At 35.5% G+C, this 18,397-nt stretch overlaps 1 protein-coding gene across 6 annotated transcripts in view; it reads right to left on the bottom strand.

The window, feature by feature from the left end:
* ATP2C1 (ATPase secretory pathway Ca2+ transporting 1) overlaps positions 1 to 18,397 on the bottom strand; it is a 50,020-nt gene that overhangs the window by 1,173 nt on the left and 30,450 nt on the right. For all 6 annotated transcript variants that reach the window (XM_080581739.1, XM_080581737.1, XM_080581738.1 and 3 more), the window contains 15 exons: positions 18,240 to 18,364; positions 16,886 to 16,983; positions 15,326 to 15,421; positions 15,128 to 15,217; positions 13,661 to 13,765; positions 11,850 to 12,006; positions 9,778 to 9,948; positions 8,683 to 8,780; positions 6,902 to 6,952; positions 5,969 to 6,135; positions 5,320 to 5,388; positions 2,881 to 2,997; positions 2,080 to 2,227; positions 1,343 to 1,438; positions 360 to 501 (listed from right to left, as the gene is read on the bottom strand). In XM_080581739.1, the coding sequence (XP_080437865.1) occupies positions 360 to 501; positions 1,343 to 1,438; positions 2,080 to 2,227; positions 2,881 to 2,997; positions 5,320 to 5,388; positions 5,969 to 6,135; positions 6,902 to 6,952; positions 8,683 to 8,780; positions 9,778 to 9,948; positions 11,850 to 12,006; positions 13,661 to 13,765; positions 15,128 to 15,217; positions 15,326 to 15,421; positions 16,886 to 16,983; positions 18,240 to 18,364 (1,730 nt within the window). The remainder of the gene's footprint in view (positions 1 to 359; positions 502 to 1,342; positions 1,439 to 2,079; positions 2,228 to 2,880; positions 2,998 to 5,319; positions 5,389 to 5,968; positions 6,136 to 6,901; positions 6,953 to 8,682; positions 8,781 to 9,777; positions 9,949 to 11,849; positions 12,007 to 13,660; positions 13,766 to 15,127; positions 15,218 to 15,325; positions 15,422 to 16,885; positions 16,984 to 18,239; positions 18,365 to 18,397) is intronic.

The following is an 18,397-nucleotide window of genomic DNA, read 5'->3' as shown; positions in this document are numbered from 1 at the left end:
GAAAACCTTAAAATACACAGGCACTTCAGAAACCTAAGAATGCAATCACCTGTTTTGTGTATAATACACCTTTAATCATGATTTCCAAACAAAGGATCTAAAAGGATTTTTTCCCCTCTTAAAACAGGTCAGCAGGATTTGTATTCCTGCTGTATGCAAATAGGCAGAAAGAACTCTTGGAGAATCACAGAATGATAGAGGTTATAAGAGACCCTTAAGATCATCAAGTCCAACCACCAGCCTACTACTACGAAGTCCACCGCTAAACCATGTCCCTAAATGCCATGCCCACAACCATCAGCCAATGCATTTACAAACTAATCCTTAATACACAGTTTTTAAAAAGAAACTGTTCTTACCCAAGATGCTCAGGCTCTCTGTTTGGAAAACCTTCTGAAGTGGAGGAAAGTAAATGACCAGTAACTGCCCCATTATAGATCCAAGGACAGCATAGCAAAACATTTTGTTACTACAAAGTCCAATCTCAAAGACGGATTTTGTCTGTAAAACAAACAAAAAAATCACACCGTACATGTAAATTCCATTGTCTAGACAAGAAAAATATTCATAACTACAGTGTTTTCATCTGGACTTTTACAGAAATGTAAAAATATATTGTTGACCTTGAAGATAATCCACAACAAGTTCTTGAAAGGCTAGTTTCATGGTAAACTGAATGTGTATCTTTTCTTCACAGTCAATGATCTGTTTACTGAGCTCACTTTTCTGCAAGTACAGTGCATTAGAAGGTGCACACAATACTAGAAGGACATGTTTTCTGATGTTCATATCAGAAAACAGACTGCCAATTAGCATAAGTATAGTAGTATATATATAGTAGTATATATTTTCTTCAACTAGCATGAAGTTTCAGACCTTTTTTCCTTAGAGCAAAAATATAAACAGAAAGAACAGTTTAAGCAACTTTCCTTAAAGTTACAAGTTAAAAATAAAGTAAGGCCTTCAAAAAGCTTCAGATTCTGAAAAAGTTGCTGAACTGGCAGGATTTTCAGGAAAGAAAAAATCCAACCAAGCACAGGTAGCAATAAAAAGGACCATCACACTTCAGATTTTAATAAAACTTTCCTTGCTCCTGTGAGGACAGCAGCATTACTACCAGGCTCTGCATCATAAATTAAGGAAATCAACACTTATCTGTAATTTAAGAAATCCTATATAGTATTTTTTTAATTTTAATTATTTTTATTTACCTATTTTAACTCCAAAGCTTCATAGTACATGTAAAGTAAATCCGCATTTGAAACAAAAACAGCAAGATCCTCCTTAGATGAAAAATACTGCTTTTGTAAATACTGTGTAAATGGCAATGTGAATCACTCACCTGAGATCTAGAACTCAATGCATTGAACATATCAAAAAATACAAAACAGGTGAAAGTCATAGTTGTATCTCGAGGTGTTATTACATTGTCTCGTAACTGCCAACAAAAAATAGGACGGTTTCAGCATGCTTTAATTTAAACCCTCAACAACAAAACATAGTTATTGCAATAATTCAAGTTTGACTAGCTACATGAAAGCAAAAACAACTGTTTGCCCCAAGCTGATTTAATAAATCATACAACAAGAATTACACACCTGTAATTTAAAAGAATTTGTAATTCCAAGCTGTAATTAAACGAAGACTCTTAACAAACATCTCTGCAAGCAGACAGAATACCAAATATTCTAGGCACTACAAGAAGTTCAAAAAAAAAAAACAACACCAAACATTCTTCTCTACTTGGAAAAGGAAAGCAAATGGCTGTTTCACAATAGCCTAGCTATAAGATTTTTAAAATTTATGCCCATTGGAGTTTTCCAAATATGTTTGGGTCCTGAAAAAGTCCCTGTTAAAACAGAGATTGGGCAATAGGACTGTATGATGAGCAATAGAACTGTATTGCTCATTTCAACTGCTGCTTTCAAATTCATCCCCTCCAACCTTTATTATTATTAAACAAATATGGATAAATCTTACAACTAAGTTCATGCAAATTCCAAATTCCAACTGCTAGTATAAAAATGACTTCTTTTGAAAGTGTTTGCTACTACTTTAACTTTTATGGTTTTTTCATACCTCTCTCCAGAAGACGAACAGTGTTCCACACACAATAATTATTGATGAAACCAGTATTTTAACAATCAGGTTTTTAGTCAAAATGCTGTCCTTTAAATTTCTTGGAGGCTTCTGAATAACATCTTTATCCACAGGCTCCACCCCAAGACTTAAAATCGAAACAACATCTTAGATTTTTATAATCATAGAAATAATTGCTTCTATATAAAGACCATATTTTATAAGTTGAAAAAAAAAGATTTTTATCTTCTCTGTACAGCTTAAGAATCACATAATTCAAATAAGCATCTGTTATTTTTCATCTTCAAAGCACTGAGTTATGAACGTTAGTAACAGGTAATATTCTAACACTGCAGTTTGAAAGTCTAAAGTTATGTGATATCAGACATTATCAAAATTAGTAGATGTCAATTTTAAAGGAATTTGCTGTATTAGTAATGTCCCTCATTTCTGCTACCTTAATCAGCCTAACTAAGGGATCCCCTACTATCTATCTGCAGTGAGGAGAGTCAGAGGAAGGACCCGGAGAGACACCAGTATCTTGCATTCAGGTTCCACAGACATATCCATGCTGTGACCCCAACCAAGCATTGTTAGACCTTAAAGCAAACCAAAATAACGAACACTGAATTATAATATTTGCAGTATAATTCTAAGAAAAATGTTTGCTATGTTTCAGAAAAGTATCACTGAAACCTAATACTTCACAGAGTTTCTTCTACAAGCAATCCTCTTCCTTCCTGAAATAACAGGACTACAGACCACTAACAGAGTTTAAAGTAAAGATAAGTAATTACTTACCTTTGAGCTGGAGGTCCATCCATAATAATATTGATCCATAAGATCTGCATGGCATTGAGAGGATTAGGAAAGTTCATTAATGTAGCCAGTGAGATTAAAGTCAATGCTGCTATACTCCTGTTGAAAGAATCCATTTTTATGACTGTCAGCATGGAACATTTCTGAACATCTACTGATAACTGCTTCGTAAGCAAAACTTCACATATTTAAGAGTAGATACAGATCTTGACAAATTAAATCACAACTGACATGACCGTAACTTTAAAAGGTCAGTATAGTTGGAAGGGACCTTCAGAGATCAAATCCAACTGCCTGGCCACTTCAGAGCTAACCAGAAGTTAAAGCATGTTACTGAGGGCATTGTCCAAATGCCTCTTGAACATTGACAGGCTTGGGGCACCAACCATCTCACTAGGAAGCCCGTTACAGTGTTTGACCACCCTCATGGTAAAGAATTTTTTCTTAATAGCCAGTTTGAACCTCTCCAGCACAGCTTTGTGCCACTCCCGAGCATCCTGTCATTGTTTACTAGGGAGAAGAAACTAGCACCTAACTCTGCTTCCCCTTCCTCAGGAAGTTGTAGAGAGCAGCGAGGTCACCTCTGAGCCTTCTTTTCTGCAGACTAAACAAACCAAGTGTCCTCAGCCTCTCCTAAAAGGACATGCCTTCCAGCCCTTTTACTAACTTTGTTGCCATCCTTCGGATGCATTCAAGTATCATAAAATCCTTTTTGAATTGCGGAGCCCAGAACTGAATGCAATATTCAAGGTGTGGCCACACCAATGCTAAATATAGTGGGAGAATCACCTCTTCTGACTAGCTGGCTGTGCTGTGTTTCATGCATCCCAACACGTAGTTTGCCCTCTTGGCTGCCAGGGCACACTGCTGGCTCACGCTGAGCCTGCTGTCAACCAGTACCCTCAGATCTCTTCCACTCATCTCCCAGTCTGTACCTCTGTCAGGCATTCCTATGTCCCAGGTACAGAACCCGGCATTTTCCCTTGCTGAATTTCATAGTATGAAAGGCATGAATTCATTTAGAATCTGTAGTTAAAATGGTGTTCTGGCAATTAAAAGACAGCACTTGTGTGTCTTAAAAACCTTCTGAACCTTAAAATGGCATTTCAGATTCACCTTCCTAATTGATTTTTTCATTATGGAACTGGGTCTTATACTTTTATTGTACATAAAGTACATGGTCTTGAAAAACAAACTTCTTATACACTTTTGATATAAACACAACCAGACTGTGCACCTGTCACCAGTTTGACAAATCAATCAAAGCACACTACTCAGACTCCCTAAAAATACTCACACCACTGCTCATTAGCAAATGAGGAAACTAGGCAGAAGACTGAAAATAGATTAGCTGTTTGCAAACTTGGTATTAGAAACCTCTCTAAACAAGTTATGCACTAATTGGTTTCAGTGCAAGATTAAATGGTTTCATATCCAACAAGAAGTGAGCAAAGCTTACAATAATTCTGAATTTAGAGCTCTACCGAACCCTCATATGCTCTCCCTACAAACAGGGGCAGAAAAAAGGGTAACTCATTCATGAGAAACCTAAGGCTACTATTTCCAAGGTTAGCAGGCACGCACACTTCCCTAAAATATCTATGCTTCATGCTTTTTCAGAGGCAGAATAATTCTCCTACCAATTCAGGACACTATACAAGATGGAAAATATACAACACTTCTTACAGTTTTTAGGCAAATTTTAAGAGGTTGGTGAGGTATATTTTCTGTGAATTTTCTTTGATTTTTTTTTTTTTTTTAATTTCTGCAACTTTGGTCAACCACTCCAAAATGGCTTCAAAAAAAGTACACTAACAACACAACGAAGAAGAAAACCACATTCCTGAATCCTAATTCAATAAAATAGGCTCAATACATTTTTGATACTGAGGCTTCATAAACTCATCTTATCTGCAGATAATTTAGGCAGCACCACAAATGCACAGGGATCCTTATATGCAAGAAAAGGAAGCCAGTTTCACAGAACTCACTCCACAAAGCAGTATATGGATTACAGAGAAATTGACCTCCTGTTTCCCTCATTTTCTCTGATTGAAATACATTTTCTGGTTAAGAAGGGAATGACTACCCACTTCTCCTTTAAACAAGAGCCCTAAGGCAGAGCTATTCTGTTACTCTTCATCCTCTCAGTTGCTGACTTTTCACATCTCAATAGGAAGAACAAAGTTAGAGGTCTGTTTACTGCACTATTTTCTGGTTATTTAAAAATGAATCAAGCCATGAAGTACATCATACTGAAAATCCAGTCCTGGAAATCTTTTGCAGTTATGACCACTGATATTTCCAGTGCACAGTGTATCAGCATACTATGTAAAATCTAAAATGTTTGTGTGAATTTATACAGCATCTGCTTCATGATGTAGTTAGAACCGTTTGATATCAAAGATGTTTTAGACTTACGTGCTCAGCTGAAATCTAACAAAATTTTTTATGTTATTATAAATTCCTTTACCCTCTTCAATTGCAGACCTGCAATTAAAAACCAAAGATTACACCATTTAACAAATAAGGCTGCTGCCAAAAAGCTTAAAACAAACCAAAAAAGTTCGTCATTTCTGTTATTTTAATCAGAAATACAAGTGTCAAGAAACAAGCGGAGTTGACGTTCTTTGACAGTCATTGTACTTTATTATAAGATCAATTGCAATGGTTCTTATTCTGGCCTGCTTAACTAAGCTTTCAAAATTAAATGTCAATACTAAAATTTCCTCCTTGTCTTTTAAAATACAGCACCATCCCTGATGAGGCCTTCTGAGCCAAGGTAGATAATTTAAAAAAAAAACACACACACTTCTACAAAAATCATAGAAATACATCATGATTTCAGAAGACCATGTATTCTTACTGCACCAGAATGAAATACGTACAAACCATCTTTTCAACCTGTACCATATGTCACAACTTGTCTAACAAATTGTGAATTACAGCAGTAATTAAGTGATTTCTAACACGTAGGCCAAGTATACTCTGCAAGAAAAACACTTTCATTCACTAGGGAAAGTTTCATTAAAGCTGTATAGCATAATGTATCTATATAAATGCCACCTACATTATTGTTTGAAAATCATCATCCACGAGGATCATATCCGCTGCCTCTTTACAAACATCTGTTCCAGTTTGTCCCATTGCTACACCAATATCTGCAGCCTTCAGAGCAACAGCATCATTGACTCCATCTCCTGTCATAGCTACTACTGCACCATTATTTTGCAGGGACTAAAGAAAGGAAAAAGAATTTAGATAGTGCTTGAAATAACCCATCCTATACAACTGTTCTAGACACAACCATTTAGCTGTTCCCCCCATTTTTATAATTCCATTATAAAATCCTAAAGAAATGTATTTGTTTGTATATTAATGAATTCTTTATACAAGATTTTAGGTTAAATTTTAGTTCATATATCCACAGAGCCTACATTTGAAAGTTAAGGTATATAAAAGCTGCATTCAAGAGAAAATAGAGCTATATAGAGAGACTGATACTATACTTATGTTAATGTTATCATCCTCTTATAATTCTCAAAAATATTCCAACAGTCTCACAATGTTTTACTTCCTTCTCTTTATTGTTGCTTTTCCAATTGTTATACTGAGCGTATCACTCGTTAGCTTTGTTTCTAAGCTTCTGAACAGAAGCATTACCTCAGACATGACTTGAAATTCATGCCCTTTTATCCTGTTCTGAGAAGTAGCAGAAATATGGTTCTTGCAAGTTCCTATAGTCAACTCAGCTGCAATGCAACACAGTCTCAACTCCCAGCTCCCAACATACAAGAAAGCTGATGTTGACTCCCAGCAGCTGCATATCCTTTTTGGACGTTATATATTTTTTCAAGTAGTATTTTCAAACACACTTCACTTTCAAATCATTCATATTTCTGGTCTCATCTAGACACACAGTACCACAATGTAGTTTAAGTAAAGGCATTACAAACAGTACCAATAGTCGCTGTCCAGCACTCTAGTCTCTAGTGAGACATACCTTTATAATTTTTAATTTATGTCGGGGACTGGCTCTGTAAAATACAGCAACCTGTTAAAAGCACAATGAAGAAGCAGTGAAAATTTGAGAAATTTCAAGACTCATGTTGCATACTATAAAGCTAGAGGATAAAAACACTATCTAAGGCCAACTATGCTCTCATTAGCTTTGAGACTGAAACATCAGGAAAATGTATTTTGATTAGTGTGAAACCATTAATTTAAGAGAAGACTCAAAGTGTGTCCTGGTAAACAAAATTGGTGATACTTATTTCAAGATAGAATTTGCAGTTTAAAAATCCTGAAAGAGTGAAACAACTGAATTACAATGGCTTGCTAATGGCCTTCCTGACTAAATTCATACAGACAACTGCCATGCTGACTCAGTAAATAGCGCTGCTTTTCTTGTCGGCACTAGTGGCAAGCTACTCAGGAAATTTTAATTTTACTATTTTATGTAGCATAGCATTAAGACATTGAAGTTCTAATGTTAAATAATGAAGATTCTAGCTTCGAAGGAATTATTTTTCAGCATTATTTTGATCTCTGGTCTACTCTAAATTGAAATTTGAGTAAGTGGAATTCAGTTTCCAATTAAGATCTATAATGATAACACTCACATCTACTCTTCCTTTTCAAGAAGCAGGATAAGAAGTTAGACTTCTCAGCAGACACATTATACTGTACACAGATATCAACCTCATTGGTTGTTTTCACTTAATTCTTAATAAGATTTTAAATATGTGCCTGAAAACAAATCGTGTCCAAGATCAAATGTGCACAAATGATAATTTGTTGCTGTTTCTAGTTATTTAATGTGAACAGCCTGTAAGAACAAGCATTACTAAATAAATCAGATTATTTGCCACACATTTTTTGTTGTTGTTTTGTTTTGTTTTTTTCTGTTGTTGTTTTTTTGCTAAATTTGTTTTCTGAGACTCACCAACGACAGACAAAAAGCTTTCAAGTTAATGTGCTCACACCATATGCACACTTCTTGATTGTAAATACCAGCTTTTGGCTTAGTTGCGTCACTCAAGCATGATGCAGCTTTTTTTTTTTTTTTTTTTTTTTGCATTTTGCGCTCTTTGCAAACAGGACAGTGTTTTGATGCATAAATTTTGCAACAGAGGCAAGTTTGACAATTACATTTATTATGACTTTACATTTGCAACAATGATGTTGGTTAATACATTTATTTATTTAATAAGTAAAAGGTATTAACCAGTCAATGTAATGAACAGATCTTTTCAAAATTCTTAACTAGTGGCCTCAGATCAATCTAAAATCATTAAACATACAGACAGCTCCTCTTATGAATTACAAAAGGATGGACTGTCTGAACAAGCAGATTTAAAGTGTTATACATATAAGCTACTCAAAGAAATGAAATTGTCTGAATGTCTAACAATACAAAAAGGTGATGCTCACTAAAAGGTGGCAAAATGAAAGTTCCAATACAGGTGCTGCAAGGTTAAAAAAACGAAAACAAAAAACACAGCTATTTGAATCATTTGAAGAGACTGAAGTAATGAACTCACTAAAAAGATAACCTTGTGAGTTGAAAGAAAAACTTCACACAATCTTGTGTTAGACTGAAAGACTTTTGTTGGATCTGTGACAGCTTAATACTCTTAATACTAAAAGCTTCCACTAATTTAGTGTATCACCTCTTTCTACTATTGGTAACTCAAAAGTTAAATTTCAGCTTTCCACAGATAAATGCATTTCTCAATATAAAATATATACTTTGCTGCATTTCAGTAACATGTTAAAACAAACCTTTGGTGTTATTTGAGAAAGCTGCTGAATATCCAGATCATCTATTTCTTCTCCAGAGATTGCCTGTGAATTTTTAGAATACAATCCTAGTCGACTAGCTGGAAATAGATAATAAAAAGGTGTTACAATAATAAACTTTAAAAACCAACAATAAGCACATAATTATTTTTAGAACTATTATTTTCTGCAGCATTTCAGATTTGAAATGACCATAGCAGAACACCCTGTTGTTAATAATAATAATCAATAATACCTTATTGATTCAGTACACTGAAGTAAGTTACTTGAACTCTTGAGAAACACAAATTAACAAGCCTATTCTAATCAGATATTTATTTCCTTTAAACTTTTTAGGTCTTAAGGTCTGTATCTCATTGTGTCAGGTGCACTGTAAATATAAGAGCCCAGTCCTCTCTAAAGACTTTACAATTCAGAAGTAACAAGACAGAAAATGAGATGGGAATGTGCACAACTCTCAGCTGCAAATCTGCAACTGACAAAGTACTGGTAATTTGGGGAAGTCCTTGTTATGTGCACATTCAACTTTTTCAGCATCATCCTGTATATAAAGAATCTATATTCTGGCTGAAGTACTACACTTTCATGTATTATATTGTAAAAATAAGTAATTTCAAAATTTATTAATAGTACTTAAACTTCACAGTTAGTTACATGGTCACAACTGGATCAAGAAAGCATCAGTGCCATATCCATCCTAAATATTGTCAGCACCTATTTTAGTTTCTCTCTGTTGCTATAAGACAAGCATCCAAAGCTGAGGGTAGAAAGGGTGGTGTTGGGTGTGTAACAGTAAGAGTCAGAAATCAAGCATGTTATGACAGAATGCAGTAAGAAAAATATATAGTCTAAAACAGCAGTCATACATTACCAAATTAGAAAAACTACAATTCAAGCTGAAATCCAAGTATCACTTCAGACTAGATTTTTTTTTCCTAATTCCACCACACCATATGTTAACCTGATACACAGAACTCACAAATATTAAAGACTTAATACCCACACTTCAAACCACTTAGCTAGGCATTGCCAACACAGAAAACAAGTGAAAAATGAATAGAAGTGGACTATTCATACCAATGGCAACTGCAGTCTCCTGTGAATCTCCAGTAATCATTTTTATTGCAACTCCAGACATAATAAGTGTAGTGACAGCTTCTTTTACACCAGTCCGTGGAGGATCAACTATTCCCACAAGCCCCAAAAAAGTCAGTTGTCCTAACTCAGGACCAGAAGCTAAGGCCAGAACTTTTAGGAGACAAAGAAAAAAATAAATTAAGAATTGAAAATAACATTTACACCAGTTAAAACAACAACTGCTAATATTTGTTTTCTAAAATTAAAACAACTGTGTCTGCATATTGACCAGAAGCCTCAGAGATGAAAACATTTATGAGTAGCTTCATTCATCTGAGTATTCCACTTGAAATTAGCTTAACACAAGTGGATACTCAGAAATGAGACGTAATTGAACTAGTAGGTTAGAATAAAGCAAAAGACAGGGATTTTTTTTTCCTTAAACCTTGGTAGCAACATCTGTAACCTTAAGCATTCAGAATAGCCTACTGTATTTCTTTTCTTCTAACGAGAAGTCTTTTTTATCAAACACACATTTCAGATTTTGAAGAAAACTTTCCAATTTGTTCTCAGCTGAAAGTGTTGATGCTTCCACTGTGTGGAAAAGGAAAGCCATCTAAGCCTTGTGGTTTCTGTGTACACGCATGGTCTTTTATGCAAGAGGAGAAAGGGAGGATCAGTTAACGTATTTTTATTTTCTGCCCTTTTTCTGTTTGTTTTTAAATAGAAGCAGATTTTATCAACTACGTGCTGGATATTTTCTGGAATGTCTTTTACAGTAGGAACCTTAACTCAAATATATTTAAATGAGAGATTTGCAAGAGAATAGCAGATTCTCTTTTTTCAAACATTACACAAGATTTGCTGTTTGACAGTTATCCAAGGCAGGCATGTAAAGAATGATTGTCTGAAGAAAACAGGTACAAGGATACTACTCCTAGTGAACCCTCCCAATTTCTAGGAAATTGTATCTTAGGACCTTCCTGAGCCTCGACTGTCTTGGATTTACGTGGCAAGGATTTGGTATGAGGGGGCTGCAGCGGTGGCCTCTGTGAGCAGAGCCCAGCAGCTGCCCCATGTCAGATCAGAGCCACCTCCAGCCAGCTCCAAAAGGGACCCGCTGCTGGCCAGAGCCGAGCCTGTGAGTGACACTAGTTGGGCCTCTGGGAAAGCAGATTTAAGAAATGGGGAAAAAAAAAATGGTGAAAGGAGGGGAAGGTGGTTTTAGTTTGCCTTTAGTTTCTCACTGTTCCAGTCTGCTAGCGACAGGCAATAAATTATATTAATCTCCCTATGCTGAGTCTGTTTCACCGGCGACAATAATTGTTGAGTGATCTCCCTGTCCTTAACTCAACCCTTGAGCCCTTTCCATCATATATTCTCCTCCTTTCCCTTTGAAGAGGGGGAGTGAGAGTGGTTGTGGTAGAGTTCGGTTGCATAGCAGAGAAAAACCACCACAGCCACACAGTACCCGTAGTTTCACATTTAAAACCTCTGGATGGACATAACAGCCTAGAGATCTCTTTACAGAAGCCAAAGACAGACAGCTATGGTGACCTTTATAATGCTTACCCACAACCATCTCCTATCAATCATCTAATGAAAAATACTTCCAGCTATATTTAAAAATCTGCACAGTAGGTTAATATAAAATGTAATCTTAATGGCATCTTCTGACCTGCAATCAGTTGTGCTAGCCTAACTCACAAAGGTGCCAAGAGCCAAAGAGGAATATGAACACATTCACATTATTATTTTTTATTTATAATAAGATCTATACTGAGATGTGGAAGCTATCAACTAGCAATGTATTTTTCAGTTATGGTCAGACACAGGAGATGACAGGAACCAGCAATACCTTTTCTCACCTGGTGCAATTTAATCAATGCTGTTATGCAGGCCTTAAGCTACATACAGCACCTGTTTTCCACTCCCCCATTTTAATGAAAAACTAACCAACCCAGTGGCACGTACTGAACAGTAATAAAAAAATCTTGTATCTGAGGGGTTTTTTGAACAAGTAAGCAGTGCCATTTAAAAGTGGCTATTTTGAGACACTGAAAAAGTCTTACCCCTAAGTCCTGCAGAGCCCATGGACGTCTTCTCTTGCTGGTATTGCTCTCTCTGTTGCTGAACAAGAGGTAGGGTCTGTCCCTTACAGTTATATGATGTACAGTACTTAATGACTTGTTCATAGGCACCTTTCATAAAGCAAACCTCTGGTTTGTCCTAAAAGAGAAAGGAATTATGTGCACATGTGTATACATATAAAAATACACATTGTGTGTATGCATATGTACACATAAGAAAGAATGGCATATCTACACTTCTTGGAAAAGTCTTCAGAACATATAATGCAGTTCAAAGCTATGCTTCTAAACTTAAAAATCCATTATTTGAAATATCTCTCTACACAGTATATATTTAAGAGTGTTAATATCAAAACAGCCAAGATAATAATCAGTATCTCATTTCAGTAGACATCATACATTTTAGACATTGTGGGGTCACGGTTTATGAACAAAAGAGGCCATGCAAAGGACAGCAATGAAACCTACACAGAATGTTAGACTTGAAAGATCTCCAGTTCATCATCTGACCACCTGTTTTCCTCCATAGGGCATTAAATATCACCTGTATCCTTGTATCACACAACTCCAACATTTTTCAGAAAAACTTCTAGCCGTGATGGCATCAAAGTGCTAAAAATACACCATCCTTCAACTTTTATTCCAACGCTAAATCAACTCATCCTTTCCCTTACCCTCTTTTCCATTAAGAATTGCTGCCTTGGCTCAATTTCCAATCACTGATTCTCATCTTCTCTCCCCTGTTGTGCTAAAAAGCTCTTTTTAATACATCTGTTTTCTCCCTGTGAAGGTGTTTATGCACAGTCATCAAGATACCTCAATTTTTCTGATAGGCTTAACTGCCAGAGCTCTAATTCTACTGTATTTTTTAGCCTTTGAATAATTTATGCTCCTTTTTAAACCATTTCCAGTTTTTCAACAATCTTTTAAAAATGCTCATACGAAAACACATCAGACACAGTGAATCAGTGAGTGGGAATTGCTTGCTGATTTTTTTTCTACTTTTCATACAGACAAGGATTATACCACCTCATTCTCTATAAAGGAAAAAGGAGTCAAATGCATTCTTTCCAAAGCAAAGATTTTACTGCGATACTGAATGACTGTTTGCAAGCCATTTTTGGTCAGAAATACCATGACATTTTCCGCAAATCCAGTATCTGCTGTTGAACATATCTCCAGTTATCAGACTGGCAGTGATTATGTCAATACTCTTAAACAAAAATATTCAGATTGGTCTAAATGAAATATACATGTAAATATGTACATGAAAGCACCAGAAGATGGAAAAGGAGATTTAAGAATTGCTTGTATTCATAATCCAAAACATGCTAACATAAAATCTGTGAACACTGAGCAATGTGCTGTCCACATCAAAAACAGAAAACCCATGTTTTCAAACAAAAGCATTTTTTGATTACTCAACACCTATAAATCTTCTTGCTTTTAATTCTTTATGTAGCTATGTAGACCTGAAACAGCAGAAGATTCACAGACTTGCTTTAAACGTTTGATAAGGAAGGAGAAGGAAGAAATGCCAGGTAGACATTCAAAGTCTCAGATATCAAAATGCTTACAATTATTTCCCAGTATGTCTTTTATAGAAAGAATTTCTTGTCCTTCTTAATCTCTTTCAGAACTTGAAACTGAAACTAGATAATCAAACCATATTCCCAGGACAGTGCACTACCACCAGCTTGCCATGGTCTCTGAAGTGAAAAATGAGGACATTAACCAGGGTACATAACTATTCTACAGAACCAGTGCACAAGAAAATTGTGATTGAAGTTTACCTGCTGTGCTCTATGAACGCATTTAACAGCCATCCATTTTTGTTCTGAGCTGAAGGGATATTCAGCCTTCCTTACGTAGTCCTCCTGGATCCCATCTAAACCCATCTGCATAAAACAGAAAAAGCAACATAATGTAAGCACCTTTCTTTTCCAAACAACTAAACAATTTATTCAGACTTCTTAGTTAACAATAAATCACTTTCATTTCCAAAATTGCTTTTCAGAACATTGCTCCATGCAGACAAACTTCTGAAAAACAAGCGCCAGAAGAACCTAGTAGCTTCTTCGAGGCTTCAGCATAAGTCACACCATTTCAGTGTATATCTTTGATTCAAGGATCCTTATATACGTTCCAGATTATCACCATTCACAGACACAAGTTTTACAATGACTAGCAATTTAGTTCTTTGTTTGACAAAACACATCTAAAATCCCAGCGCATATTTTGTATTTTTTTTTTTTAATCTATACAATTTCTCTGCTAAAAGGGCCTAAAAAATTATTAGACAAGACTGGCAGTCTGGAGGACGCAAGTCACTGATTTAAAGTTCAAATGATCTAACCTGAAATGGCTTTTTTTTTTTTTTTTTTTTTTTTTTTTACTGTTAGCTGAATTCCCCCAAACAATTAATGTGAAACTAACCATGAAGATTCCAGGCAAAATGCATTTCATTCCCCACCCCAAAATGCAACTCAGTGAATTCCATGCTCTCTCCTTAACCAAGTCCAAGTGCCAATTAAAAAAAGATGCGTAAGTAGCAGCCTGCCATAAGCCATTCTCAAGTACTTATGGACCTCTACATTTCCTTCACTACCTCCCTTTCCTGCCACAGATGTGAAAGAATCCCCGTTCTTCTCTGTTTCTATGGGCTCTTGACAAAATATCACTTTAGTCCTTTCCAGTCAAAGACCGTAGACTTGGAATGAAATCTCAGCAAGATGGTATCTCAGTCCTCAGTTACACAGGGAAGAAAAAGATTGTAATGCATTCACCTTTCAATATTTTTATGAGTTTATTTACCTTCACAGAAAAATCAAGTACTCAGATATCTTGCTATGTTTTTCAGTAACTGTACCAAGTGTCACAGCATAAAAAAAAATCATTTAACCGGAGTGTCCACAATTTAAACTACCTGTGCCCAGCACTTAAACAGCACCGTAAATGGTGCAGCCACCAATATATCAGTCTTCAACTTACTACTACTTCTGATGAGAACTGGGAAAGAGCACAGTCAATATGCAACAGGTAAATTAGCCTATGGCAGACAAAATAGCAGTACTTCAATTCTAAATAACTTAACTTTTATCTTTCAGAATGCCCAGAGACTTCTAAATGATAAGAAACACAAGAGATGAGCAGTTGCAATACAAATCTAGGAGATGCAAATAAGGGAAAAATGAGAAAAAAACACATTTCTACACACTTGCCACCTACCATGAATCAAAAAAGCACCATTAAGTACCCACCTTCATAGCAAGTGCAATTAAAGCTCCTTCTGTTGGCTTCCCCATTAAGGTGTTGTTTCTAATCACAGCATCATTACACACACAGCCAGCCTAAAAGATGAGGACGGAAAGGGGAGAAAACATGACAGAGAGTAAATGTCATGCATAACTCTAGTGCTATCATCAATTAAAAGAAACCTGTCTCCGCCAATATCTCACCTCAACGATTTTGCTAATGGATGGGTTGTTATAACCATGAATAACTTCACCATCAAGCATCACTTCTCCAAACCTGTTATAACCTACTCCAGTAACCTGTAAGACAAAGAGCCAAAGGTAGCAGGTAATGTAACATTTGCTGGGTTCTTAAATTGTTTTAATCTCAGCTTTTTACTACGAACTATAGAAAGCTAAAACAATGTCATGCATAATGATGCATTTTACCCAGTGTGAATAGAATCCTCTACTTAACATCTAATGTAGCAGGTACCAGATTAGGGAACAAACCTGAGGGCAATTGAGTTTTTCAATTAAACATTTTAGGCATTATTTTTCAAAAACGTAACAATTTTATTCCCATCTCCTTACTCAATTAGGACATTTTTTTTCTCTCTCCTCCTCCTTTTGCTTTTTAATTTTTTCCTCCTATTCCTGGTTAATAATGCATACCCCCTGCAGTGGAATGGAAGTACACAGCCAAGACCTACTTTCATGCAGGAAGAAGAAAATCATAGTTGAATGGCCTCTCAGCTGAGACTTCTGAGAGGTGTTAAAAACAGTAAAACCGTAGATTTAATGCGTAAAATGTAGGCATCCCATTAGGATCCAAAAAGTCTTGAATTCTACAGCATTAACAGCTAGTATATTTTACAGCTATTTCAAATTCTCTTTCCATTAGGACAAAGGAGTTGATTTCACACAGCTATAAACAAATTATGCTAGTAGTGAAGAAAAAAGCAATTAAAGCATTCCTATAAAAATTTAAGAACAGAAAATAAGCACCAAGAAATATAAGCAAACATAGGTAAATAACAGGAAAGGATAAAGAAAATTCCAGTATTTACTACTACAAAAAAAACAGTAAAGCTAATGGAGGGTTTTGTCAATGTGAATAAAACTCTAAGCATGAGGAGTTCAGGAATTCATGAACTTGTTTAAAGTACACTCCCATGGAACTACATATAGAAGCATGCCTTGCTGCTTTTCCATTCCTATTGCTTTTGCTTCTCTTTTGTGCATTTACTTCAGCCTTTGCAGCAAACGCCCGACCTCAACCACAGCTTTATGTCCTGCCTCTACTTTAAACTCTATCCATTATGAAAAAAGCAAGTATGACAGTGCACTCAGTAAGAAGGGTCCATACTACACATCATCTTTTAGCCAACAGCTGGATACCCCTCCTATTTCAACTGTTCTTAACAGATACATTTTGTTTTTATGCACATGCTACAACAAAACAGTCCCATTTTCCATACTGAAAAAAAAAAGCCAAGTCTCATTTTTGTAATGCATCTCAGCATCTTTTATTACGACCTACAGAACTTTATATATTATATAAAGTGAATTCTTCTGTAACCACAGAATGCTTGGATAATACAGCTCAAAATCTGAAATACTAGATGAATAGAATTAGCTAGAAATTGAGGAACTGAGATTTGGTGCAACCAATTTACACTTCCTTAATTAATGCTTTATATGAAGTATAATCAAGAATATCTCAGCTGATACACACAGTGAAGTAGAAGCAAAATTTAAGTCTAACAGAGCTTCACTACATACCTCAGCATGTTGCCCATCTGAAGTAAAAATATGGGTAACGGTCATTTCATTCTTTGTCAGAGTTCCAGTTTTATCTGAACAAATTACATTGCAACAACCTGAAATAACCAATTAGTACTTGTAAGACAAGGCCTGTCTAGAATAAAATGAGTAGTTAACAAGAACGAGAGTATTCAAGACATGCAAATTTCTAGAAACACTGCAGCTGTCGTTGGGGGAAAAAAAAAGATTGGATTTAATAAAGACAGGAAATTTTCGACTATTTGTGAATAGCTGTGCAAAGTTCTTCACAAGTTTGTTTGATAAATTAAAAAAGCTAATTAAAAGCCTAAATTGACATGTTGCCCCAAGTGGTTCCATTCGCTACCTCCTTAATTTTATTCTGATGCATCTCAAACTATACTACTGAAGTCTCAATTGTGACTACCATTGAGGAAGAAAGTTAAGAGCTTGCTTTACAGCAGTCATTTTTCTCAGTCTGTAAGTGTGACTTACTACTAAAGCCACAATTTTTAATAAGATTAAAAAGATTACAGAAATGTGGAAATATATACTTGCTGTTTTAAGTCAGGAAAAAGTATTTTGAAACAGTGTTGCACTGTTTTGACATTCCTTGACCCAATAGCAGGAATTGAAAAAGCAACAAAAAAAGCTTGCAATACTAACGAAACTGCTAAAGGCATTAGAAAATATATTCCTAGTCTTCAAAGGAGAAATTCAACTGCAGCAGAATTACTTAAATTACAATTTCTGTTTCTTTTTCATATACTACGAATTACGTTTCATAACTGAAACTACGTACAGAATGTTTTCAAGCTTTCATCTTTTAAATATTTTAGGTTTTAATATAAGTAGCACAACATCCTTAAGGTACATTATGATTATAAAGATTTTTCCAATATTCAAACTTGGATTTGTTTCCAACTGTCAAAAACATTCAAATTTACGCCAAAAAGTTGATTTAAAAACTGTTTCACAAATCTGTTATTTAGCAAGAACATCTTAGAGCTAACTAAAAATACTTCTACTGACATATTTTCACTGTTCTACTGCGAATGAAGAGTACTCCAAACATCTAATTACACATGCAGGTTTGAGTATTACTAGTGTGACATGTAATTAATCAGACTGCTTACTGCAATTCAAAAACCGAGTGCTGATAGGGCACACAAAAGCATCGACTTGAATTCTAACTACTCATGTAGAAGACATTCAGTTTCAAAATGTTTTAAAGATACCCCCACACTGCCGGCAAATAAGAACACCTGCTTCATTTTACCATTAGCCATCGAGACTATTATTGATTTCCTAAGATTTATATCCAACTACTATCTCTAAGTTAGTCTTGCCATACCTAAAGTTTCAACAATAGGGAGCTTTTTTACAATAGCCCGTTTCTTCACCATTCTCATCACACCCAGTGCCAGTGTCACTGTTACCACGATTGGGAGTCCTTCAGGGATTGCAGCTACAGCCAAACTGAAACAAAAATAAATACACAAATCTTGTCTT

Source organism: Anser brachyrhynchus (genome assembly GCF_964034855.1).
Source record: "Anser brachyrhynchus genome assembly, chromosome: 2".
Lineage (NCBI taxonomy): Eukaryota > Metazoa > Chordata > Aves > Anseriformes > Anatidae > Anser > Anser brachyrhynchus.
Note: the sequence above shows the minus strand (reverse complement) of the source record. Positions and strands in the feature narration are given on the sequence as shown.